General features: G+C 40.8%; 3 protein-coding genes across 4 annotated transcripts; 2 read left to right on the top strand and 1 right to left on the bottom strand.

Moving 5' to 3' along the window:
* The first annotated feature begins 541 nt into the window (after nucleotides 1-541).
* LOC109647965 (sodium-dependent neutral amino acid transporter B(0)AT1-like) lies at nucleotides 542-5,892 on the top strand. Its single transcript, XM_069516648.1, has 12 exons — nucleotides 542-871; nucleotides 2,690-2,830; nucleotides 2,915-3,052; nucleotides 3,139-3,320; nucleotides 3,415-3,525; nucleotides 3,613-3,725; nucleotides 3,815-3,943; nucleotides 4,257-4,413; nucleotides 4,487-4,691; nucleotides 4,806-4,965; nucleotides 5,263-5,425; nucleotides 5,520-5,892. The coding sequence occupies exons 1-12, from the start codon at nucleotides 673-675 to the stop codon at nucleotides 5,667-5,669; spliced, it is 1,848 nt and encodes a 615-aa protein (XP_069372749.1). The 5' UTR covers nucleotides 542-672; the 3' UTR covers nucleotides 5,670-5,892.
* Nucleotides 5,893-8,030: 2,138 nt separating this feature from the next.
* Nucleotides 8,031-15,730, top strand: LOC109631776 (sodium-dependent neutral amino acid transporter B(0)AT3-like). Its single transcript, XM_020090737.2, has 12 exons — nucleotides 8,031-8,396; nucleotides 9,126-9,266; nucleotides 9,638-9,775; nucleotides 10,533-10,714; nucleotides 10,796-10,906; nucleotides 10,992-11,104; nucleotides 11,201-11,329; nucleotides 11,408-11,564; nucleotides 11,767-11,971; nucleotides 12,045-12,204; nucleotides 12,301-12,463; nucleotides 13,622-15,730. Exons 1-12 carry the CDS (start codon nucleotides 8,255-8,257, stop codon nucleotides 13,838-13,840), a joined length of 1,860 nt encoding a protein of 619 aa, XP_019946296.1. The 5' UTR covers nucleotides 8,031-8,254; the 3' UTR covers nucleotides 13,841-15,730.
* tert (telomerase reverse transcriptase) lies at nucleotides 13,997-23,910 on the bottom strand. Of its 2 annotated transcripts, XM_069516370.1 has the most exons (17): nucleotides 23,577-23,910; nucleotides 21,437-22,751; nucleotides 21,163-21,352; nucleotides 20,926-21,079; nucleotides 20,659-20,826; nucleotides 19,626-19,787; nucleotides 19,448-19,549; nucleotides 19,284-19,369; nucleotides 19,079-19,195; nucleotides 18,913-18,984; nucleotides 18,254-18,442; nucleotides 17,410-17,536; nucleotides 16,677-16,738; nucleotides 16,239-16,363; nucleotides 15,995-16,132; nucleotides 14,760-14,922; nucleotides 13,997-14,630 (listed from the first exon to the last, which is right to left on the bottom strand). In XM_069516370.1, the coding sequence occupies exons 1-16, from the start codon at nucleotides 23,790-23,792 to the stop codon at nucleotides 14,819-14,821; spliced, it is 3,327 nt and encodes a 1,108-aa protein (XP_069372471.1). In that variant the 5' UTR covers nucleotides 23,793-23,910; the 3' UTR covers nucleotides 13,997-14,630; nucleotides 14,760-14,818. The 2 variants fall into 2 exon arrangements, with proteins under 2 accessions (XP_069372471.1, XP_069372472.1); XM_069516371.1 differs by lacking the exon at nucleotides 19,448-19,549.
* Nucleotides 23,911-25,191: the final 1,281 nt, after the last annotated feature.

Consider the following 25,191-nt stretch of genomic DNA (forward strand, 5'->3'; position numbering starts at 1 on the left):
AGCCTGGAACTTCTTGGGGAAGCCTGGATATCTGGGGCTCTGGGCATTTGCCTGCTTCGTGATGCGGCCTTGTTAATTACATCATCATCATTTACATAGTACAGCCTATTACTAAAATCGATACCATCAAACAACAAAGTGTGTACATCTCTATGTTAACAGATGTAAAAGTGAAAACTGTTATTAGATTATTATTCACATATCAATTATTAGCAAAGGACAACTGGAAACATTGTTGAGTGTCAGTTTTGAGTAGTAACTGTATATACACTTTTCCTCATTTTGTAATATCCATCGTCCCATTTATTTTGAATGAGTTCATAAATACAGTGACATGGCAGGTTCACAGGTATCTAGAGGTTTCAACTGAAACTCCAGGAGAAACTCCACTCAGCGAGTGAGACCGTCCACTGTACAGTTAAATTTGGTTTGGTGAGCTCTCTTTATTTAAAAGTCCTGCCCACACGTTCGTAAAATTCTTCGAGCCAACAACTCAGCAAGTGTGGTGATATAAAATAGAAGTACTGACTGTGCACTAACTAATCTGAACTGCACCAGATAAAGTTAAAGATCATAAACATGCCTCAAGCCTGCTAAGTGCACGCTCCAAGCCGTCACTTTGACTTCCAAGAACGCTAGTGTTCACACCTCACATCCTGAGCAGTGGTCGCCATGAGACTGACGCTTCCTAACCCAGGACTGGATCTGCGGATCCCCAACTATAAGGATCTGGAGAGAATGGAGGAGGAAGACATCAGTGACAGGCCAAAGTGGGACAACAAAGCCCAGTACATCCTGACCTGCGTGGGCTTCTGCATTGGGATCGGCAACGTGTGGAGATTTCCCTACTTGTGTCAAAGTCATGGAGGAGGTAGGTGAAGATGAGAGTGGTTAGAGGATGTTAAATGATGTGACTAAGTATCAGCGTGGTCTTTCACTGGAGGGACTGAATTTACAAGTACAACGTTATTGATATGTGGTTAAAAAAAGAATCATGAGTGAATTTTAGTTTCCTAGTACCCATGTCAGAATATCATGAAGCGAATCAATGATGTGTTCAACCAATCAAACAGTTTTTGTCTGTATAGCCCATGTTCAGAAATTACAATTTGCCTCATAGGCTCACCAAGGTGTGAAATATGAAACCCTCCAACCTTCACCCTCAACATGAGTGAGGAAAAACTACCCAAAACTATTCACACGAGGAAAAGGGGTTATACAATGAAAAAACACTGGGGTAAAAATATGTACAATTTTAACTTAAGTGTGTACAGATAAGCACACAGCAGAAGAGAGCAAAAATTTGTTGAGGGGGAATTCTAAAATAATTCTTCTGGAATATCAGTGAACCAAACAAATAAAGGAGGCAGGTTGGGGAGGATGGAGTCCAGCAATGAGAGAGAGGGGAGAGACTCACAGAGGCAGTAGGACAGTCACCTCTGCACAGAGGTCTCAGATAACAAACAACCCAACTCCGCACACAAACTACAAAAACAGAGTAGGTGAAAGATAGGTAGGAAGAGTGGGTGGGACTATCACAAGGGTCACTATTATTATTAGCTGTTCACATTCTGTGGGAATGTTTTACAGACAGGACTAAACCTTTTAATCAATAACCAAGCTGTTTGCCTATTTAAGACCTACTTTTTAAGACTGTTAACATAAGATATAGGTTGTAAGGCAAGATATAAAAAATATCTTCATAATAATATAAAAATGTATAAATATAGATACAAATAAAACTCATGTAAAATCTGATAAATCTCTTAAGAAGGGACTAGTGAGTTACCGAGCCGACCTGATTTTCTCAGGCAGATTGTTCCAGAGCCTTAAGGCCCCCTGACTATAAAGACTCTGTCCCAGAAACCCAGTTGACAGGGCAGACAGACAGCACACGTCTGCCTGAGGATCTCAAGGTATGTAGGTGCATAAGGCACTATAAGATCTGATATATAATGTGGAGAGAGGCCTTGAAGAACCGAAAGTGCAATCCGTAAAATCAATACTACAACATAAAAGGAGCCAATGTAAAAAGGCCAAGCTGAAGGCTCAGCTGAACTTTGTACAGTTTGGAGTTGCTCAATAGATATTTGGTTCAGGCAGGTAAAACTGCTGTTGGAATAATCCAAATATAATGAGATGAAGTCATTTAGGATGGGCTCAGTGTTTTTAAAAGTTAAAATAGGACATATTTTTGAAATATATCCAACATGGTAAAAACATAACTGTATAAGTTTCGTGGCGTCTGACTACAAAACAAAATTACTGTCATGATAAAGGCCAAGATTTCTTACAAAAGGCTTTATATGTTCCACTTGGGAACCAGCAGATGGCAATGTTTATTTTGTTGTGCTCCCATGATACCTAAAAGAACTCAGCTGCCCGGGGTCAGTTGGACTAATGCACAGGTACATCTGTGCGTCAAAAGTGTCACAGTATTATGTAAAACTTGAGAACAGACATGATTATCAAAGTAAGGAGGTAGTGAGAGGAGTCACAGTCAAGTAAGAAAGAGGTGAAATCAAATTTTAAACTTTTATAACATTAGCCTGAACATTTTCTGCCAAAACAACAGATAATATATCAACGACACTTCGGCACACAGAATGGAGGAGCTGGGAATTGAACACAAACTCTGATTAAAAGAGGTACTACAGCTCACCCACCACTAATGGAATTCATTTTCCAGGTGCCTTCCTGATACCATACCTCATTCTGCTGGTGCTGGAGGGAATGCCGCTCCTGCTGCTGGAGTTTGCCATTGGCCAGCGTCTGAGGAAAGGCAGTGTGGGAGTGTGGAGGGCCATCAACCCTTATCTGACTGGTATTGGTAAGTAAACCAAGCTCTGGAGCTAAAGTGGTTCTCTGGCTTCCTGGTGAATGTTATATGACAGTTAATGATGTTGTCCTGCAGGTATAGCCTCCATGCTGGTGTCCTTCTTGGTTGGACTGTACTACAACACCTTAATAGCCTGGATCATATGGTATCTCTTCAATTCCTTTCAAAGCCCACTGCCTTGGACCCAGTGTCCTCTCAATGACAACAGCACAGGTATTCGGGAACACACACATACTCAAGCACGACAATAACCCCAAACTCGACAAATATTTGCAGAGGCCTGTTTCTTGCCTCCACAGCATTTGTACCCGAGTGTCAAGAGAGCTCCACTGTGGATTACTACTTTTACCGAGTGACTCTGAACACTACAACCTCTATAGCTGACTCAGGAGGACTCCACTGGCCCATTGTAGTCTGCCTGTTCACCGCCTGGACGTTCATCTGTATCTGCTACATACGGGGGATCGGCACGTCAGGCAAGGTTTGTTGAACCTTGATAAACTCTACGATTGAATGAATCACCACTATTAATATTATTTTATATTTACCTTTTTTATATCTTGTCATGACCTCAGGCAGTGTATGTCACTGCCATCCTGCCGTACATAGTGCTGGCTATCTTCCTGATCAGAGGGCTGACTCTCAAAGGAGCACTGAGCGGAATAGCGTTCCTCTTCACACCAGACGTATGCATCAACTCACGCTCAGAAAAAAAGCTAGTTATTTACCTCATTAGATAAAGACAGGCGGTAACATGTGCCTCCCTCCTGCAGGTTGATGAGCTGATGAACCCGACGACATGGCTGGATGCAGGTGCCCAGGTCTTTTATGCCTTCAGTATAGCGTGGGGAGGCCTCATCTCCTTCTCAAGCTACAACCCTATTCAGTAAGACACATTTAGAAGCAGTTGAAACAGGTGGCAGCCTTTGTGTGAAATATGTGTCCTGAATCTTTTGCTTATTTTCTTTCTTCAAGCAACAACTGCATGCAAGATGCTGTGATCCTGACAGTCATAACTGGTGCCACCTCAATCTACGCTGCCACGGTCACCTACACCATCATCGGGTTCAGGGCCACTGAGAAATATGAAAAGTGTATCAGTGAGTGAGTACATTGTATCGGTGAGTCGTCACAAAATGTGGGGCCCTCAACCTAACCACTCGACCATGATTCCTAATCCTAACCACTTGTCAGGAGATCAAGGTCATAATGCCTTGACCAAGCGATCAACCTATAACCCGAACCATTCGACCTAGAGGCCTAAAAATACATAATTAGTATAATGCAGTATAAGATATATGTTGGGATATAATATAGGATAAAAAGACAATACATTGACATTGCTCATTAATAATCACACATGTCATATTGACTCTAGGAATGCAAGGTTACAAATCAGTGATGTACTTTTTTTCAGAAACATCATGAAACTATTAAATGCATTTAATCTTCCTGAGGACAACATCACTACAAGCAACTACGAGGCTGCGTACAATCACCTCAACAGCTCCAATCCTGACATTGTCCTTGGACTGGACATCAAAACGTGTGACATGCAGAAGCTTCTCAGTGAGGTAACATTTCTCATCAGGTTCCTCAGTTGTCGTTTGCTCTTGTTTGCTTTGTGACTGATGTGTGTTTGTCCAGGGAGTGGAGGGAACAGGTCTGGCCTTCATTGTGTTTACAGAGGCCATCACCAAGATGCCTGGTTCCCCAATCTGGTCTGTCCTCTTTTTCATTATGCTTCTCTGCCTGGGAATATCAACCCTGTTTGGCAACATTGAAGGAGTGGTGGTCCCCTTGAGAGACCTGAAAATGCTTCCTCAAAAATGGCCCCAAGAAGCCGTAACTGGTATTCTGAGTTTTTCTTAAAAAAACAGTCTACACGTGAAACCGCAGATGAACAGATTCTCTGCACTCCGTTTTAACACATGCTTGCCTTTCTTTATGCATGTGTGTGTTTCAGGAACAACATGTGTTGTCGGATTCGTCATCTCGCTCCTGTTTGCACAGAATTCTGGGTTTTACTGGGTAACGCTCTTCGACAATTTTGCTGGATCAGTTCCTCTTCTGACTATTGGATTGATTGAGTTGATCGCTGTCGTTCACATCTATGGCATAGACAGGTTGGTCACATCCTCTATTTTATTATATTGCACAGCCTACTGCAAAATGTCCACGTTACCAGCCACACTCGTTCTTAAAATGAATGAAATATCTACCTACTGGTTCCACAAACGTGTGAAAGACAGAAGCAACTGCTTATTAGGGTGGTTTATATCTATTTTACCATAAGTCTGTGATAAATGTTTTGTAACCTGTTCTGTTATCTTGGCCACGTCACCCCTGTTAATCTCTTAGAGGAATGTGAGGACTTCCTTTTTTTCCTAATGTAATATAATCTAAACCCTGTCGTGTGGCAGGTTCAATGAGGACTTGGAGTTCATGATTGGATACAAGCCCTCCATCTTCTGGCAGGTGTCATGGAGGTTCATCAGTCCTCTAATCATCCTAGTGATCTTAGTTTTCTACCTGGTGATCGAAGCTCAAGATGAACTCACCTATTTGGTCTGGGACCCAAGTTCTGTACGCGCACAAACTCACAACATCTTTTGATTTTATCATCATCCTCTTTTTCCTTTCTATATATATTACTAATCAGGTTATTTGTGTTTTACAGAAGGAGTTTCCAACTCTGGCATCAGTGCCCTACCCTCCATGGATCAATGCAGCCATATTTGTCTTGGCAGGAGTCCCCAGTCTGATGGTGCCCGTGTATGCATTATGTAAGCTGGTGTTTAGTCGCTGCAGGAAAAGCACTGCTTCCTGAAAATGAGCAGCATTGTCTTACAGCAGACATCATGTTTTAGAATAGAACAAAATGCATTGTTATTTAATTAGTTGTTTCTTTCATAAGTTAACTTTATATGTGAATAACATCTGTGCAATATGTCAGCATCTCAAACTTTCTACACAATTTGTTGTAATATTGTTTTTTATTTCATTTAGTCATTTTTGCTTGTTTATGATTATTGTGTATAATAAATGTATTTAAAAAACAAAAATGTTTATATTTCTTATCGCACTCGCCACACACTTGTACATCTCTCTATAGGTGTGACACTCATTGACATAATAAATTTACTAGCCTCTTACCCATAACCTTAACCATCACAACTAAATGCCTAACCCTTGACTAATTCTAACCCCAAAGTAAAGTCTTAACCCACAAACAGCCCCTTGAATTTGTGAGGATCAGTCAAAATGTCCTCACAATGATGGTACTGAACCAAAATTGTCCCTCATAAATATAGACTGACATGCGTGCAAGCACACAAACACAATATTGATGCTTTGCAGGAACATGTTCACACCAGCAGGTGGCAGCAACATAACTGTATCAGTTCAAAAGGAAGAGATTTACAGATAACGCAGGTGTTTACTTTACTCCCATGTAGGAGTAAAGTTTTCCACATGTTCCAGCAGTTGGTAAAAGTTGGTAAAAAGTTAAAGATTCTTCTTCATGTAGGAAGCACAATCACTTTTTATGCTTCTGCTCACACAGGAAGAGCTGCAGCCTGGGAGACTATGACAGGTCTAAGAAAACACAACCCCTTTGCATAAGCATATGAGAAAAGCTGTCTGTCTTTGGACTGTAGCAACACATGCAAACACACAACCAACACTAGAGGGGCACTCAGAGATCTCTGCCAAGGCCCACTAGTTCCCTTATGCAACCTAATTTAAATGCACTTGATTTTGGGTCGGCATCAAATTTCAAACACTCATAAATTGGTCCTCTAAATATGAATGGTATTTGCAAATGCAGACCTTTTTATTGCTATGTAACTTTTAGTGTGGATAGATTTAACAATCCTGTTGGGAAGACAAAAGCAAGGCGATCGTCGGGAAGCCAATTCGACTAATAAGGATTCATGCAATTGTTTTACATATTGCTGCATCTGGAGCATTACTAATTTAATGTGTTAATGAAAAAAAACAAAGAGAGATTTATCACTTCTTTCACAATCAGTGGATATTTACATTTGAGGAATTATTTAGGGGAATAAAAGTAAAAACAACAACAAAAAACTATTTTTTTTCAACTCTGCATAACTCCTCGATTATCACATAATATCATTATTATTATTATTATATCATTATTATTATTAGTTGTTTTATCATTGACTGACGAATCTGCAGATGAACGATGTAACTAAACCTGCAATTTGTTAAAATATGCTGAGGTCAGAGATTTAGCCTACAGCGTACCCTCACGTTCGGCCTGTATCGTTGATAACAAGGCCAAAACACTTGATGACGCTAAGGTGCGCAACTGAAGTTAGGTCCCTAACATCCTCTGGTAGCCACTAACGCCTGCTAACATCTACTGGTAGTTTGGTGATTAAATTGTGCAGAAGACCTTCAAACTTACAGGGGATATTCCGCATCTTGTCCTATATTCTAAATTATACTACTACTTATACTACTGTTAAATATATGTAGGCACCTTTGCACGTTGTCAATAATTATGATAAAAATAAGTGATAGCAGTAGTAAGAATCATTTGAAGATTGGATTGATCGTTTTGGTATCATGTTTTTGCTGGAGGGTTGGGAGTCAGGTTGATATACCCTTGAAATGCTGCTGCACTAATGTAATTCTACTTCTAATTTATCTTTGGTGAGAAGAAATAAAAATTCTCAATTTTTTTCTTCTATTTAGTAATCATGTTGCCTTAAATTAAGTTCAGTGTTTAGAATTGAGTGACATATAGTGGTGAAGTTGCATGTCGCAGGACCCCTCACCTCACCCTCCCCTTCCAAACATGAAAAAGAACCTGTGGAAACCTGCAGTTGTCACAAAAACCCAAAAGGTGTTTAGTTTGTCCAGTTTGGACTACTGTAAAAAAAACCCTGGCAGCCTCCACAGAGAGGACCCGCTCCTGATGTAAATATTGCATATTTAAATAAAAGGGGCCATTCTAGGGTAGAGAAAACAACTTGTACAATCTAGATGAAACTCACAGTGAAAACATCACATGGATCACTTTCATGATGTCTTTTTTATTGACTTCATTCCAACAGTTAATTTACTAAGTTATCCATTAATTTTAGGTTCAGCCCATATCCATTGTAACAAACTGGGAGGATGAACCACTTCGTCAACATAAAAATCCAATAAGAAATGTATCCGTGACTCAAAGCTCGATCTGATTGGACGCAGGAGGAAAGCCCCCTGCAGGGAGTCAGAGGAGGACGAGAGGTGAGCACTGGACATCACTTAGACTGAACCACTCTAGATCTGTTCTGACACCCAGTGAGCCTAGATAAGGACGTGGGTCCTTAAACTGATAGAGTTGTTTTAATTAAAAACTGTTTAATTGTTGAAACAAAAGCTTTCAACCAGCTGAGTATGGGTAAAACAAAGGACTCCGAGGAAGATGAGAGACCCAAATGGGACAACAAGGTGCAGTACCTGTTGACATGTATCGGCTTTGCAGTGGGACTTGGAAATGTTTGGCGTTTTCCTTACCTATGCCAAATATATGGAGGAGGTGAGATGCTACCTTTACATTTACTTTTCCACACTTCACATTAAATCAATTATATCAAATGTTAAAGATTTTATACCTTAATGTCATCAAGTCATGAGATGCTTTGATGTTGACCACAGTTAAAATGTCCCAAGAGCAAAGGCAATACATTAGTTTGTCAGGTCAGTCATTGTCCCTATGCACGCACAATGTTGAGCCTTTTCTCTGTTTGAGGGCTCATTCCCACTCAGTGGAATAAATACCAGTATTTACTTCCTCATAGCTGTCAGTGGTATCTTGAGCCCCAAAGCCAGAGAATCCTAAAGTGCCCGGGTCGGGGTCAGGTTGTTTAAACAGCCGATCCTGAGTTTATCAACATTGCAGGTTGAGATACCGAGACTCCCACAGGCAGAGTTTCAAAATTTGCAAAGCAACTATTTGACCTCATCTTAATGATCAATCAGTTACCTACATTTCTTCTTAAGATTATTTAGTGCATGTAGAGTGAAGGGTAGTTTGTTTTGTTTTTTTATAAGTATTTATTATTGCCTGACTCAGGTCCAGTCATGTTTTCAGCAACTTGGAAACTAGTGATTACAGTTTCTATAATATACTTCCATTTCTGGAGCTTATTGCAGTGTCCTCATTTAGCAGGTGTCACTCTGTTCATTTAAATGATTTGATGCTTTTTTAATTTCTTAATGAGTTTTGTTGACTCGGCTGAGGTTAATGTTCACTTCATGTCTTCAGGTGCATTCCTCATCCCCTACCTAATAGCTCTGGTGTTCGTGGGCCTCCCCCTGCTCTACCTGGAGCTGGCCATAGGACAGAGGCTCCGCAAGGGCAGTATCGGGGTCTGGAACTCTATCTCACCAATGCTGGGTGGGCTTGGTACGTGCCTTTCATATGTATGTTCAATCATTTCAGGGCATATTTCTTTAACAGAAAATGTCACCAGTTCCAATTAATCACTATCGATAGTATATATCCTGATATAAATGTCTGCCTCTGTCAGGTGCTTAATAAACACTGCCTTCTCACAGAAAGGCTTTAGGAAAACAGGTGAAGTAGTATATATAGAGATGAAAGGACTGAGCACAGGCGTGGTGCAACTCCTGTGTGAGAACAAAAGTTGACTGTGAATTTTTTTTGTCTATTTTTACTTTTACATTTAAATATAGTATGAAAATCTTAGCTTGGGGGATGTAAAATGCTGTTCAGAGTTTTGTGTTTTTCCTGACAACATGATTTTCTACATGTAGGTGTTGCCTCTATGTTGGTTTCATTCCTGGTGGGTATTTTCTACAACACTATCCTGGCCTGGGTTCTCTGGTATTTCTTTCACTCCTTCCAAAACCCGCTGCCGTGGAGCCAGTGTCCACTAAATGACAATCGCACAGGTAAGGAGGAAGCCCACCTGTCATTCCCCCTAGATCCCCTCAGGATCTGTTACTGTCAACACTTCCACTTTGACAGTAACAGAAAAAATAATTTCTTAAAGCAGCTTGATATGAGTAAAATCTAATGAGCTTTCGGAAAACTTCCACAAAGAGCAATAGTTAACTGTGAGGCTCAATGGGGCATTTCAGGTCAAAGTAAACAGGACACTGGATTGTTTTATGGCACAGACCAATGACACCACAACATGAAATAAAATGTGACTGTTTTGCTTTCATGCCAAGTTTTGCCAAGAGTAAAAAAATAATTTCTTTATGGTTTTGTTTTTCAGTTATTGTACGACAGGGTTTTACATATTTTACACATTTTAAATTGAATCATAAGGGAAAACATAACTCAAATGCTAAATAAATTTGAACAATGAACATTTACGTATACAAACTTAGATTTGCCACAAGCACAGAATGCAAATAAAGATGGACAACGCATCTCCACTTCTTCTAATTGTTCAGAGATGAAGTCAAATGCCAGAATCTGCACAGTAACAATGTCAGTGTCAGCTGTCACTGTTGCCTATACTGCAGCCAGCCACCAGGGGACTAACAAGAAACTTTGGCTTCACATTTGGGAAGCCAGCATGTCATCCATCTTTAAATACGAGACTGAATGCATTTTTAAACCAAAATAAACACAAATAACTTTAACTCCTTCAGACTCTGTAAGTGCTAGTTTGTCTTACCTGTGGCATGTGTCCTTTAGGTTACAATGTAGAGTGTGAGAAGAGCACTCCGTCAAATTACTTCTGGTACCGCGAGACCCTGAATGTCACGCCTGACATCGAGACTAGTGGCTCCTTGCAGTGGTGGATGGTGATCTGTCTGGCCAGCGCCTGGTGCATTGTCTACATCTGTTTCATCAAAGGCATCAAGTCCATGGGAAAGGTTAGTTCACCTGTGAGGAAAATTTCAAATTCAGATTTTATCACTGTATCATATCTAGTAATCTTTTTTTTGTTTAAATAGGCTGTGTATGTGACAGCCACCTTCCCTTACCTGGTGCTGACCATTTTCCTGATTCGTGCCCTCACTCTGCCGGGAGCTAGTGATGGACTGGTGTACCTCTTCACTCCTGATGTGAGTGCGGACACTGATGGAAAATTTGCTTCTCCCATCAGAGAAAACACACTGACCCAATGTCTCATTTTTATGCTCACTCCAGTGGGAGGTCCTGAAGAACCCCCAGGTGTGGCTGGACGCTGCAACCCAGATCTTCTTCTCCCTTTCTGTGGCCTTTGGAGGTCTCATAGCATTCTCCAGCTACAACGAACAGAAGTAAGAACTAATTCTCCTCAATTAGCTCGATAAAATTGGAAGGATTCTGCAAGACTTCAAAAAGTAATATTACTTCTAACTAACCCTGTCTATTAGAAACAACTGCGAGAGGGATGCTCTTATCGTTGGGATAATAAATAGCGCAACATCTCTGTATGCCTCTATATCCATCTTCGCCATCCTGGGATTCAAAGCCAACACTGGCTTTAACAACTGTCTACAAGAGTACGTATGCACATCAATATGATTTTAAAGCTTCTTAACTTTCTAATACCAATGAGGAAGATGTTTTTACCTCTGCAGAAACATCTTGACTCTGACGGACCACTTTGAGTTTTCTGACCAGAACATAACAGTGGAGAACTACGGGCACTGGTTTGAGTATCTAAATCAAACATCTCCAGATGAGTTGGCCAAATTGCAACTGAGGCACTGTGACCTGCAAACATTCCTTGACGAGGTATTGAAATGTTCAAAATAAATAAGCATTCTTTTTGTCTGTGTTTCATTTTTTGAATCCTCCTCCTTCCTGAAATCCTGGCTGTGTTCCACTCTCGCCTCCCGGTTCTCTCAGCGCACAGTACATCATGTGCTGGTCAAACACGCACAGTCCCTTCAGGCTTCCCCATTACATTCTTTTCTCCTTCCTCTTCCTCCCACAGAGCGCCTCAGGTACCGGCCTGGCTTTTATTGTGTTCACCGAGGCAGTGGTAGAGATGCCAGGCTCGCAGATATGGGCCATATTGTTCTTCATCATGCTCTTCAGCTTGGGCCTCTCCTCCATGTTTGGCAACATCGAGGGAGTCCTCACGCCCATCCATGACCTCAATCTGGTGCCAAAGTGGATCCCAAATGAACTTGTAACAGGTCCGTGCAAATCTGCAAAAATGACAAGTTGCGACGTCTCTGAATTTATTCTGACATTATTTTTTTCTCTCAGCCATCACATGCTTGGTAGCCTTCCTGACGGCTCTCATCTTCACACTGGGCTCCGGGAACTACTGGGTGGAGGTCTTTAACAACTACGTGGGCTCCGTACCTCTGCTCATCATTGCATACTTCGAGTTAATTGGAGTCATTTATGTCCGTGGAATGAAAACGTAATCCCCTTACTTCCTCATCCTTTTCAATATACCTCTTTAACTTTATTCAATTCTAATCCCAGTTTCCCCCTGTCTCCTGTGTCCTCTCGATAGTTTCAGTGAAGACATCCAGTTCATGACTGGGAAGAAGCCCAACATCTTTTGGAAGGCCTGCTGGATGGTGATCAGTCCTTTAATGCTAAAGGGTGTGCTGATTGCCTATGTGGTCATCCAGGCACAGAAACATCCCACCTATTTTGCATGGAACCCAGATTATGTAAGAAGGAATATAGATATTACACTTAGTGTCAGATCTCACAGAATGACGTTACGTGTTTTAACTTGTTTTGTTCACAGTAGACTTCAGCAACAAGCTACAGGACAGGAACATTGATGACTTGCTAGTGGAAATTTTTTTTGACCATTACGTAACTAGGTCAGCCTAATCAGTGAGTCATATAGGTTGGAAAAGTTATTTATTAACAGTTATAACAAATGAGAAAAAGCTATCAATACCAAAATACCACTCATTTAGTGGTGTTCATGTTGTTTCCATGACTTAAAAGGTTCAGTGTGTAAGATTTAGGGAAACTGATTATTTAAAAAAATCCTAGTGATCTTTTCACTGGTGTGTTTCAACCAGTTCTGAAGTTCACCACAGGTTCTCTTTCATGATTGGAAGGGGTGGGTGAGGTAAAGGTATTCAGCTGCAACATGAAACGTCACCTGTAGATATCACTTCATTCTACACACTGAACCTGTAACAGCATGTGAACACACGGGAGTCTGAAGAACGACTTCTCGGCATGGACCATCCAGAGAACATGAAGGCAGCATTATGTTCACCTGCAGTTCAGGAACATGCCTCCTAATGTGGATGTGCACTCTGCTGCAAACATGTTTGCCACAGTAACATGATGAGCTAAAGCTACGTTTCCTATCCCCCAAAGATCTGAATGGCACTCAGTAGGGAAGGCACACGCGTCTGCATGAAAACCAGGATTCGACCCTTTTCTCTGGATCCACGTCAAAATTTTACGTATTCTTTCTTGGCCCAAATCCCATCCTTTGACCAAGTTCTGTGGGAATTCTTTCAGTAGTTTTTGCTTCATCCTGCTGACAAACAAACCAACAATTAACATAACCTCCTTGGCAGCGGTTGAAAAACGAAAATAAAACATCAGTGGAAGCCCAGGGAAACAGCTGTTGTACTGTTGTACACAAACAAAAGTTTCATTCTAGAAATGAACCAGGTTAAACACAGGGACTTTAAGCTAAACTGAGATAATTGCTATACGGCTTCGTATTTAGGGCAGATTGTGGTATCAATCTTTTCAGCTCGCTCTGTAGCTTGAAAGAGACTTTTAAACTTAAGTCTACAATGAAATAATGATGACATTCATCACGTTTTATATTTGTTTGTCTGCGTCTTTAGGAACTGTTCCCTGCAACTGAAGTGAAGCCATACCCAGACTGGGTCTTTGCCATAATCATCCTCCTCAGTACGGTCCCTGTGCTGTCCATTCCTGTGGTGTTTGTCTACAAACTGATCCGCTATCTGCACAAGAGGTCTTCCGCTCGAGCCGAACTAAACCCCTACTGCAACGAGGGCTTTGAGGTGGAAACGCAAGAACAGAGGAAACAGCAAGCTTAGGACACGTTTCGAGCAACAAAACTACTGACTTCCTGATGATCACTTCTGGATCTTGCCTCTAAAATCACCTGGCATATAATCTGACATTTTAAACTTTGTCTATTAACTTCTGTTTAAATTAGCAGGATTTTATAACCTGACATATGACAACTTGCATTTGTTAACTCAAAAGCAAAACTGGATTTATTGAACATTCAAATTCTTTACTTTGTTATTCACATCATGCACATTACACAGTAAATGAACTTGATGTAAATAACATTCAGTGGAACACATCAAACTGAAACACACACAACCGCCTTTGATTCCTCATTTACAAAATCTTACATTTGAACACAAACACTTCTGCATGAGATGTTTCTGAGAGATTAGTGCAGCGTAAAGAGCTGCTTCTACATCATATTGTGCAAAAAATATTTTACTTACTTACTTGATTTTCTTATTAATTAGTTTGCAAAGTCACATCATGTGTTGTTCGTGGAAAATTACCGCAAAGTGTAAATCAAAGTCCAGAGAGAGAAACTGCTCAGAGTCGAGACAAGGACCGCTATGGTAGCTGGAGAAATATGAATTATCCATCTTTATTGTTGAGGAGCTTGTTATTGTTTTGTTGGGTGTGTTTATTACTTTACTTTATCATTTAATTGTTTGATATAACATTACTAAGAGCTTTTTTCTCTCTCTGTTGTCAGCCATGGTCACAGATATATCATTATTGTTTTGGCACAATGACAGGTCAGATAAATCCAAATGACTGATTTCAACACAGCTCATCTCAGTCTCTTGAAACCTGAGGATGAGACAAGCAAAGTAAATGAAAAAAATAAAAAAAGGAAGAAGTTTGTATTACATCAAAATCTGAGGATTTTGGAGAATAGACAAAACTCACAGCATTAAAAATGTCAGAGCTGCTAGATACCTTTGAGCTGCTGAGGGTTTCTTAGTTTCTGGGAGCTGTAACTCGGGCGAGCTTGTACTCTACATCTGGATGGACAGGAAGTCAACTGGAGTCCTGGGGTTAGTGGCCTGTCGGACTCTGGCCAACCTCATGTCCCCCAGGCGCCGCTCCAGACTGCGCTTCCCTGCCAGCAGAAGATACGGATGTGTTTTTTATTTCTCTTTAATAGAGAACAGGGACATTCTTTCGCTTGAACCTTTTCCAACTCCTGTAAAATCGAGTTAAGGTGGCAATAAACTGACTTAGAGTTCATGTAAGATCACATTTTTAGTTTTGTTGGGTTTGGTGCATCTCTCACAAAGTCAACATTCAAACGGAGTGGCCCTTCTTAAGGAAAATCAGGGCTTTCTTCTCCTGTAGGTGCAAAACCAGCAGTTTTTAAATGAAGATTTTGAAACGTTCTGTCTAAAAAAACAAACATGCCTGGCAGTGCAATAGTGGCTCAGTCCTACAACAACATAGACCTCTCCCAATTTACTGACCACTTTTTACACCACGTTACATCCATACACCACTGAGAGTAGTCCAGAGACCTAAAGCATTCTGCAGAAGCACCACGCCTGGAGTTCAGTTTGTGAATTTCTCACATGTACATTGTCTGATCTTTTCTGTGCAGTTGATTCAACACCGGTAACTACTACACAGCAGGAACTTAACATCACATTACATAACACATTTACAGAAATTAATGGATGTTTTTTATTCTAGTTAACAGAAGTTATGACACGACAACTCTTACCACTACTATCTGTTGATCATTAGACTGAAGCTGCTTGTTGCTTCAACTTTTTTTGCACAAAGTGAAATGTGGGGTTTTGTTGTCTGAAGTTTACAGCCAATATCTAATCTGAATTTCATCTCAGTCTCTAAATGATGAAAGGGAAAAAACTATAATTGATGGAATATCATTAGATGCACCCATAACAAACTTTTTTTTAAAAATATTTTTATATAATATTTTGATCTAATCTAATTATCTAATTATCTTTTTTTTAATAATTAGTTCTGTTCTGTTTTTTAATTTCGCTTTTTCTAAGATCTGTGCTGTACTATATAAATAAATTTGTTTGTGTTGCACACGGTGCTGTACCGTTGTTTACATCAAACATGCTGCATACACTTTTTTAGCAGTGCTAATCATGACAGAGTCTGTCTGATGTTGTTTCTGCACGAGTGGGTTTCTTGAGGTTACATACGTTTGTGCAGGCATGGGAGCAGATCCTTATACAGAGGCCGATGCTGGGACAGCACCAACAGGAAGGAAAGACAGAAAATCAACTCCACTGCTTCATACTGCACAACGCCCGTCTGAGCCTTACTGCCTAAAACCAGACCTGGATAAATGAGAAGCAAGGAGGAAAGAAAATGATTAAAATGTGTGACTTCAGATTGCTTATATTTATTTTCCGAGATAAAAAAGTAAAGTGCAGGAAATGTTGCCTTTGTTGCTGTGCCTGATGAGATGATTGGTATACTTAGCCATGTCCCATATCATTTTCAGGAAGTATACAGGGTTCTTATCAACAGTCTGGCCAAAGGGCAAACTCCGGGAACAGACATGGAACCTTAAGAGGAAAACAAAACATTAACACAAAAAAAACACAAAAAGAAGGAAGAGAAAATAGAGACAGATTGTTCTTATTTAGCTTTTACATACTGAGGTAAATGGAGGTGCAATGACACAGCTCAGTGCAGGAATTGACTGATAATATGTCACTGTTTACTAACCGAACACATTTCAATGCTTCACTGAACAGTTGAAACAAAACAATATCACCTAATCAAACTGATTAATTAAAACACATTATCAGATTATAGGAGCCATATGTTATAGAGTTAATATATTTTAAGATACAGAAATTAGGTCAGCATCTTTACCTGCATGCATGAAGCAGCACCAGCTTATAGATGTTCTTGTAGACTGCCTCAAGAGAATTGGTCTGAGAAGGAAAACAAACCTGTCATTATATTTAGCACAAACGTACACATACAGAAACTCAACTAGAAGGATAGACAGAGAGAGATATATGTGCGACTTCCACTTTATCGATGCAGCTAAATAAAATGCAATCTTTTTTGTGAGGTATGCTTGAGCTGTCTTTAACATTTGCACATGAAATATAAATTAAGCAACATTAATCAGTCATATTTTCTATTCTCTGGCCTTTTTCACTGTTTGTCACATACACAGCATTTATTTATTCTGATGCGTACTATAATTTTTTATTTGTTATGCGTTGAAATTAAAATCATGGCAGAATAAACTCATTTATTGTGTAACTTGACAAGTTTACAGCAGTTATTTACCGCTTTGTTGCTGTTTGAGGGGAAACTTCCCACTGGTAACCTTAGATAATGTTTCCATAACATGTTGATAAAGCCCAAGAGGAAGTGCAGGTTCACATTTATACCTTTACGTCCTTCAAAAGAGACGACTTAGATATATTAATTTGTATTGAATTAAGGGTCTGAGTCTTTGGATTAGATTTCTTTTGCAGTGAATTTTAGATAATTTTGCAAAAACATGTTTTCAAATAAAAAAATAAAATATGAATCTGATCCTTTTTACCTTAAATCTACATGAAAACAAATTTGTTTTTATTTTACCGACCTTCAGGTCCACGAACAGGGCGTGACATTTGAGTCTGAGGATGGACGTCAGTTTCCTTTTCATTTGCTGTCCGGCTGAGTGGAAGGAGCCCAAAGTCAGGCTGTAGCGTAAAGAAAGGCCTGCATAACTGTGAGAGATGGAGAGTAAGAAGTAAACAAGAAATGTTGGGCATGGTGATGCAGGTCCTGTGTGTTACTTAAGAATATGAATCATCCATACCATACTGGTGATTGTTTCTACAATGTCAACTTTGCTCGAAAAATGTGGGTCTATGTCGCACTGTGAGTTAGGCTCAAAGATGACAAAATTCTAAGAATGTCAGAAATTTAGGATCATCATCTCACAATGTGAGTGCTGCTATGACCTACTGTATGTCATTCCAATAGGAATGCAGTGTGAAATGATGTCCTGATTAAATATCATGTTTTTCCAACCCTGAGTGGGTCCACATTCTCCACCTCCTCTTTGATTTTGTTCCTCAAACATAAATACAACTGTTCTAGTCTCAATGTTTACCCACAATGCAGCACAGATAGGCTGATGACGTTTTATTCTTATGAAATAGCAGGTGTTATGATCCCACAGTCTACATACATTAAAGTAGATGTATTAAAATGTATTAGATCCATGAAGCATGGTGTGTGGCTGGCTATAAACCTGCATGATGCTGATCAGATCTCACTGCGTCAGCCACATTAGAATGTTTACAAGCTGATTCAAAGTGCACGGATGAGTGATGCAGCTTACGAGAAACCATAAACATTGACAGAGCCCAATAACTTTCCATCCGAGAAGCAAAATGCAGGAAAGGATTCAGCAATATAACTCTGACTGACGTTTTCACCTTGAGTAATCTTTGTGGACGTCCAGAGAGCGCGTGTCCAGCAGCAGTCCACACCAGGGGAAGAGGCAGTGAGGGGGCAGCACACGGATGTCGGGACAAGAATCAATGCTTCCTGATGCTTGAAAGTTGAGCACCACCTTCTGTGGGTTGACCACTAAGCCATACTGTGGTACACCAGCCAGCAGGATCCTACACACACACGTGCAAATGCAATTATTAAGTGCTCAAATAAAAAACGTATGCATCATGTTGTTAAATCTGCTTCGGCTTTCAAGCATTTTCCTGGATATGTGTTCCACTTGAAAAGTCTCTATTTTTCATATCTTATGTACGGTATGTTTATGCTATCCATTTAATTATATTATGTGTATCTTATATTTCCTATCATCCTGTAGTGTCTTTGAGCATCATTAAACGTTGTGCACAAAAACAATCTGTTATTTTTCCAAAATTAAAAATATTTCTTTGATTTAATTGTACAGCACTTTGAGCTGCATTTTATGAATGAAAGGTGCTGCATAAATCAAGATTATTACTATGATAAAGTGGTTAAAGTTGAGATAAAAAGTAGATTTTCTAAAAGTTCCCAAAAATTCATTATATTTAAGAAGTGCATGAGGAAAGTAACATCTATCTGTCAATGCTGGAATGTGTCATACTTGAGGAAGGTTTGTGCTTCATGCAAGTCTGGGGTGATGAGAAGGAAGTCATCCACCAGTCTCATCAGACACCTGCAAGAAACGCAGGTGTAAAGAAAGACTGCTCTCTGCTGCTGCACGCGTGTGACTGCATCTACACAGGATGATACAGAGAGGTCTGTTGTACCCTTTGCTTTTAGAAACATCTTTGAACAGGGCATTCTCCATGTGACCGTAGCAGAGACAGCAGAGCAGACTGGACACAACCGATCCCTGAGGAATTCCTCTGCACTGACGGTACGTTCTGTAAAACATAGCGCCAAGAATCCGATAACTGTCCTGCTCACATTGGAAATGAATGAAAGTGACGCATGGCTTAAGATAACGCTTACTTTTTGCCAAACTGAACAACACTGCCAGTTAACATTTGGGTGAAAAACTGTGACACTTCTCTGCTGTGAAGATCTGAGGTGAAAAGCTGGAAAGAAAAAGTAAGAAAGTAAAGTAAAGTAAAAAAAAAAAAAGTGTCAGAGACCCTTTATGGAAACCTGCTCACCTGCTCCACCAGAATGGCATGATGGACTTTCCCTTTTTTCTGCAGTGACATCACAAACCCTTTCATGTTGGTGGATCCTATGTTGTCCTCCAGGAAGTCTGTCTATATTGGCACAAGTGGCCGAATTACATGTGTACATACAAAACATACATGATCATGTGTGCGGATATAATCTTACCTGTCTAATAAAGGACTTTTTCAGGCCTTCGTGGGAATCGACCCAGATCTTGGCGTAGCGGCGGGTGGTGAACAGTTCATCGTGGTCAGGTGAGAGCACCTCGCCAACCACCTCAATGAGTTTTTCATGAGGCAGACTCTCATAGGCTCCACTCACATCCACCTGAATCACAGAGAAAGGACTAAATAAATTAAAGGAGACATTTTGTAGAGTGACGAAATAACAATAAAGAGAGGGTGGAAGGGTTCCATCTCCCATGAGAACTGTGTATTACCAAACTACACTAGATCACTAATTGCTGACAGCATTTTAGCACACACGTGGTGTGGGTTCAGGTGTTTTCCATTAGTCGAACACAGACTTGATATGAGAGATCATCTGATTCCTTTTTTGTACGGGTGAGGTGAAGCTTGTGTGTTTGTTGCCTGAGCGACTGATCTGTTTTCTGTACATGAGGTTTAAGCTATCGAAGGTTAGCAACTCAGACCCGTACAGAATTGAATGTGCCATGGTCCTGTTAAAAACACCTGAGACTGTAGAGGCTGCTCTTGCAAATTTAAACATGCTCCATCTCAAAATGGACACTTCAGTTCGTATAAACATGTGGTACACTGTCAAGCCTGTATACTCACTGACATAGTAAAACAATAATCATTTTGACATGGTTGTGTTTCCTCAAATCAAACAGGAACATTTGTGTGCTCATCAGAAATCACTAACAATACATCATCAACAATATTTGAACCACAACTGATGTCCGCCAAAAAACCTGCCCGCTACTTTGTTCACTTAAAGACCTTTTTTCTTGTGTCTGCACCCTGATTCATGCCTCACCATCAACAACAAGCCTGTATTCCCCTTTCTCATCTGCCATTTCTGCTTGTTTGAAGTTAAGATGCTCCATGTTGATTGTTTTGCACTCATAGAGCTATACTAGAGCTATATTAGAGCTATAATAGAGCTATATGCTATACGTGAATGCACTTGCAAACTCAAAATATCAAGTGAAGCACAGCAATGGTCTCACGTTCACCTTAACGAAGTAGAGGGGTTGGGGCTTGTCCTTCTGCACCACAGCCAGAGAGTGCAAAACCTTGTGAATGTCCGTCATCCCCCACACTGTGGAGCCCAGGAGAGAGGGAGTGCAGCGCACACAGGCCCGCAGCATATCTAGCAAGTCCCGGACACGACTTTGGTAAAGCTGCAAGAAAAACAGAAAATGTCCCAAAAATGCTACACACACTTAGAACACATGAATATATATATATTTTTTGGGGGATATTCCATTGTAAAAATATACCCTAGTTTTGGCATCAGCTCCTATGACTCGCGTGATCGGCCTCATGCCGTCAGTCTTGGGGATGAAGCGAAGGCGGGAGAGGACCGTAGCTTTGGGGAGGGAGGCGATCTGTGTTGGCGTCAACTCTTCCATCTGGCCCTTGGAAAGGTGACCTCTAAAATCACAACAAAGGTTTGTGAGCTTGTACCCCATGACTGTATAAACAATTTGCAGATGTGTGTTGGTTTGAGCGTGTACCTGAAGGCCAGATCCTGCAGTTTGGCCCAGACTTCCTGTCTATAGAACCTGAGGGCGTTCTTCTGTCCCACGCTCTCAGTGACATAGAAGGAGGCTCGGACGAGGCTTACAACAAAGCCATCCAGAGCCCAAGCCAAGAACTGACCCAGGATCCGTGTCCGGAAAGAGAGCTCACTGGGCGGGACCCTACCTGCAGATTACACTGGCCGTGGCATCAAAAATACTTGTACCAATAGAAAACAAAACAACAACATTTCTCCAGTGACAATCGTACCTGTCTTACTGATCTTCAACCAATTACAGTCATTCACCTTCATCTTCCACAGCAGTTCAGCCACAGAGAGCCTCTCAAACTTGCCGCTGCGCAGGAAGCCCCTGACCCTTGCAAAGAAATGAAGTCGGTTGTGGTCGGAGCCCCACAGCTCATGTGGGATCACAGCGGAGAGACACTCCCTGACAAACAAGTACACCCTATGAGGTGCACAGCGTTGAGGCAAAAGGGAGATCAGCTCTTCCTGTCCTGCCTTTCTCTCCTCCAGCAGTGGACACATCCTCTGCAGAATTCTGCTGTACGGACATCTCCTGTGTTGACACAGCAGCTGCCTGAACAGGGGGACCATGTTGAAAAAGCGCCGGGGGAGTTTTTTTGGATTCCTCTCAAGCCCCTTTAGATAAGCGAGTCCTTCAAAGAAGACTATTCTCACCAGATCTTTTCCCTGTAGCCTCTTGGATCCGACACCACTCTTCTTTTTCCTGTTGAGAAGAAAGCTATGCATTCCCCTTCCCCCATACAGGATTCCCAGCGTGCGAATAAAACACTGCGAGGGAGGTAATGGGGGAAAAACCCCTGATCTCCAACTGGGTCCTCCCTCCAAGGGAGTGATCGTTGTGGGAACGTCAACAGGCTGTTTAGAACCAGTACCGCCATCTTCCAAAGGCTTCCCAGATGATGTATGTTCCACAGACATGGGCTGCTCTTCCTCCACTGTCTCACTACACACCTGATGGATGTCTTGTGTGGGCTCTTGCTGTCCTATTCGTCTTCTCTTTCCTGAACATGTCATAAGCGCCTTGTCATCCTTCTGATCAGTCTCTCTCTTTCTTTTCCCCCTCTTCACTTTTACATCTGCTCTGTTCCTCATCTTGCTGACTGTTTGCTTCTCAACTTTGTGTCTCTTTTTCAAGGTCACCCACCCTTGATACTTTCCAAGCTGGGTACCGTTATGTGCCCTGTGACGAGGCTGGAGATAAAATCTGGGGATGGCAGTAGCCATGGAGACCCTGTCATACACAGGAGTGCCACTCACCTGGAAAACACACGAAGGGGGGACTGCCACGAACACAGAGCAGCTCTCCAACAGGTACCGTGTGATGTCCGTGCCGAGACGTACTGAGACCTTTTTCCACAAGTCACTGCCATGGATGTAAGCGGCACTTTGAGTTATATCTCCTTGAAATTTAAAGTGGTCTGCATCCCGCTCCTCCTGAGCAACAGAGCGAAAATTGTAGCCGTGTGCCAAGACGTTTCGTTTCCATTTTCTTTTCACACTATTGAGAACGAAGGCCAACAGTTCAGGCAGAGAGCAGATCTGTGGAAATTAGAAAAATACACCACATTGACAAGAAGTATGCGTTTCACATTTGAGTCTTGGCATTAAAAAAAATATGAAACAGCACTCCTATAACTCTGATCTGTTGTTTACAGACTGTTCATATTAAATCATAATCACATTTTACTCTAAAGAGTGTCATCGTGATGTATGGGAGCTAAAATATTACTCATTAGGAACGATTTATGTGATGATGAAAATGATGTGCAGTATCAGTGGTAAACTGGTTAACATGGGTACAGAAGATGTTACAATTGTTTGTTTAGAGCCTATTTCATTTTGCAGGTGCAGCTAAAGTCATGCAAAACCAGAAAAGCTCCAGGTAGATGCATTCAGACTTTTGCTCAAGCTTCCGAGCTGGACATGTTTGTGACAAGAAATGATTCTCCATCTATATTGAAAAATAAAGTACTGCACAGCTCTTGTCACTCTAGTTCAACTATTTGCACCATTTCTAATAAAGAATAACTAGTTTGCACATTTGTGTTTACATATAAAAAGTTTTTCTCACGTACAAACTCCTGTGCCACTGCACTTCACCTCATAAAATTTCTATACATATCACTGCAGTGAAAGGTGAATATAATGTACATACTCAGATCTTAATTCCATTTTTATTATTATTATTCTATTGCCTTGTATATTTCATGGTGACCTGCCTGCTGCTTTAACAACTAATTTTCTCTGGAGTGTGGCTCAATAAAGTTTTATCTTACCCTCACCCTCCTTTCAAGCTCTGCCGAGGACTTTAATGTGAATCAGTGACAGCAACCTTCGGCAACACATCTAGGAGGACACACGTACCTGGCTGCAGCTCGGTATTTGCTTCAGCTCCTTGTCAGAACAGACATAAACAGTCCGGACGAAAGACTTGAAGCGAGCATTGTCAGTGTGCTCCACCAGCACCGCCATGTGGCCCTCTCTGAACACGAGGCTGTCCGCAAACTCCTCCAGAGTCCGGGTGTGCTGGTAGAGAGAGCGCAGGATGTCAAGCACCGCGGACATGTCAGTGGACGACATGCTGACTTTCTCGCCCCGCCTGTCCCTTCCACTCAGGACAGGCTGGTCTGTGAAATCATCTGTCCGTAGTGGGAATGTTGACGGGGAGCGGCGTGTGTCCTTTCAATGACGAGCGTCAGTTTCAGCCAATGAGGAAGCCGTTTTTAAGCAGTCGTCCAATCAGAGAGCTTGATACTGCAGCAGCGAAATCACAGACGACCAATGGTGAACAGGTCCAGGCCTGTTGTCCCTCTATGAAAAGTAGTTGCACACACGTTTTCATGCATGATCAAAAACTCATGTGATTCTTGAAGGACATGTGAAGACAAATAAACATTTGTATTTTACATTTATTTCCCCAGATCGAGTTTTATCATCAGTGTCTGAGGGAGAAGGATCAGGTCCTTCCTCCCTGCAGCAGTAAGACTGTACAACCAGCTCTGCTCCCATAGAACTGCATGCACCCATAATGGACTGCACTCTGGTTCAACTCTCTTAACTGTGCAGTATTCATTCTGTCTGCGAAATACAATGATTCATGTGCAATCCATTCACTGAACATATTTGTTCTTGTTTTTACACTGTATATATTAGTTTTTATTCCATTCATATTTGTTATATTCCTTACACTTAAGTATTATTATACTTACACTTGAGTATTGCATGTTACTTACTGAAGCCTATTTTTTTTCAAATGTTCCCAATTGTGGGACCAATAAAGGATTGGCTTATCTCATCTTATCTTAATCGGTATCACACAGAAGCAGTATTGTGCAAAAATTAGAGGTCACAGATTAAATGTAACAACAGGATGTCATTTTTTAAAGGTTATATATAAGTAATACTATTATAGTAGTACTGCTTTTTTTAAATAACAAAATAAGGATAACATGCTTATTATGTTTTTTCACAGCGATTCAAGACACAGACTACAGTATATGTGCATTAATGAAAAAAACAATACAGAAAATTAGGACTGGTCAATAAAACAACATCAATAAATAGTGCAATATAATTTTATGAATAGAAATATAACAAAAGTCAAACATATCAATATATTGTTTATATATTATCAAGCACAGTGAGGAGGTATAACACGTAATGTATCTCCCTCAGGATTTTAAAGTGTTTTAAAGGTACAGTGTGTAGAATTTTGTGATATCTGGTGGTGAAATTGCATGTTGCAGCTGAACACCCCTCACCTCACCCTCTCCTTCCAGACATGAAAAATAAAATGTGGTAGCCTTTAATTGTCATAAAAACTCAAAAGGTGTTGAGTTTGTCCAGTCTGGACTAATGTAAAAAACATGGTGGCCTCCGTAGAGAGGGTAGAAAACTACAATTCATACAATTTAGATGAAACGAACTAGTGGAAACATCATGAGGATTATTCTACATTAACTTTCTGCCAATAGATCCC

This window comes from Paralichthys olivaceus, chromosome 20 (assembly GCF_024713975.1).
Source record: "Paralichthys olivaceus isolate ysfri-2021 chromosome 20, ASM2471397v2, whole genome shotgun sequence".
Classification (NCBI taxonomy): Eukaryota; Metazoa; Chordata; class Actinopteri; order Pleuronectiformes; family Paralichthyidae; genus Paralichthys; species Paralichthys olivaceus.

Excerpts from the sequence above, each read along its gene's own strand:
- LOC109647965 (XM_069516648.1), top strand. The coding sequence starts at position 673 with ATGAGACTGACGCTTCCTAACCCAGGACTGGATCTGCGGATCCCCAAC. Across the intron at positions 2,831-2,914 it reads CCCTTATCTGACTGGTATTG|GTATAGCCTCCATGCTGGTG; the intron begins GTAAGTAAACCA and ends GTTGTCCTGCAG. Across the intron at positions 3,053-3,138 it reads TCTCAATGACAACAGCACAG|CATTTGTACCCGAGTGTCAA; the intron begins GTATTCGGGAAC and ends TTGCCTCCACAG.
- LOC109631776 (XM_020090737.2), top strand. The coding sequence starts at position 8,255 with ATGGGTAAAACAAAGGACTCCGAGGAAGATGAGAGACCCAAATGGGAC. Across the intron at positions 10,715-10,795 it reads GCATCAAGTCCATGGGAAAG|GCTGTGTATGTGACAGCCAC; the intron begins GTTAGTTCACCT and ends TTGTTTAAATAG. Across the intron at positions 11,972-12,044 it reads CCCAAATGAACTTGTAACAG|CCATCACATGCTTGGTAGCC; the intron begins GTCCGTGCAAAT and ends TTTTTCTCTCAG.
- tert (XM_069516370.1), bottom strand. The coding sequence starts at position 23,792 with ATGTCGTCCACTGACATGTCCGCGGTGCTTGACATCCTGCGCTCTCTC. Across the intron at positions 19,550-19,625 it reads AAAAGTCCTTTATTAGACAG|ACAGACTTCCTGGAGGACAA; the intron begins GTAAGATTATAT and ends GTGCCAATATAG. Across the intron at positions 16,364-16,676 it reads GTGCTGCTTCATGCATGCAG|GTTCCATGTCTGTTCCCGGA; the intron begins GTAAAGATGCTG and ends TTTCCTCTTAAG.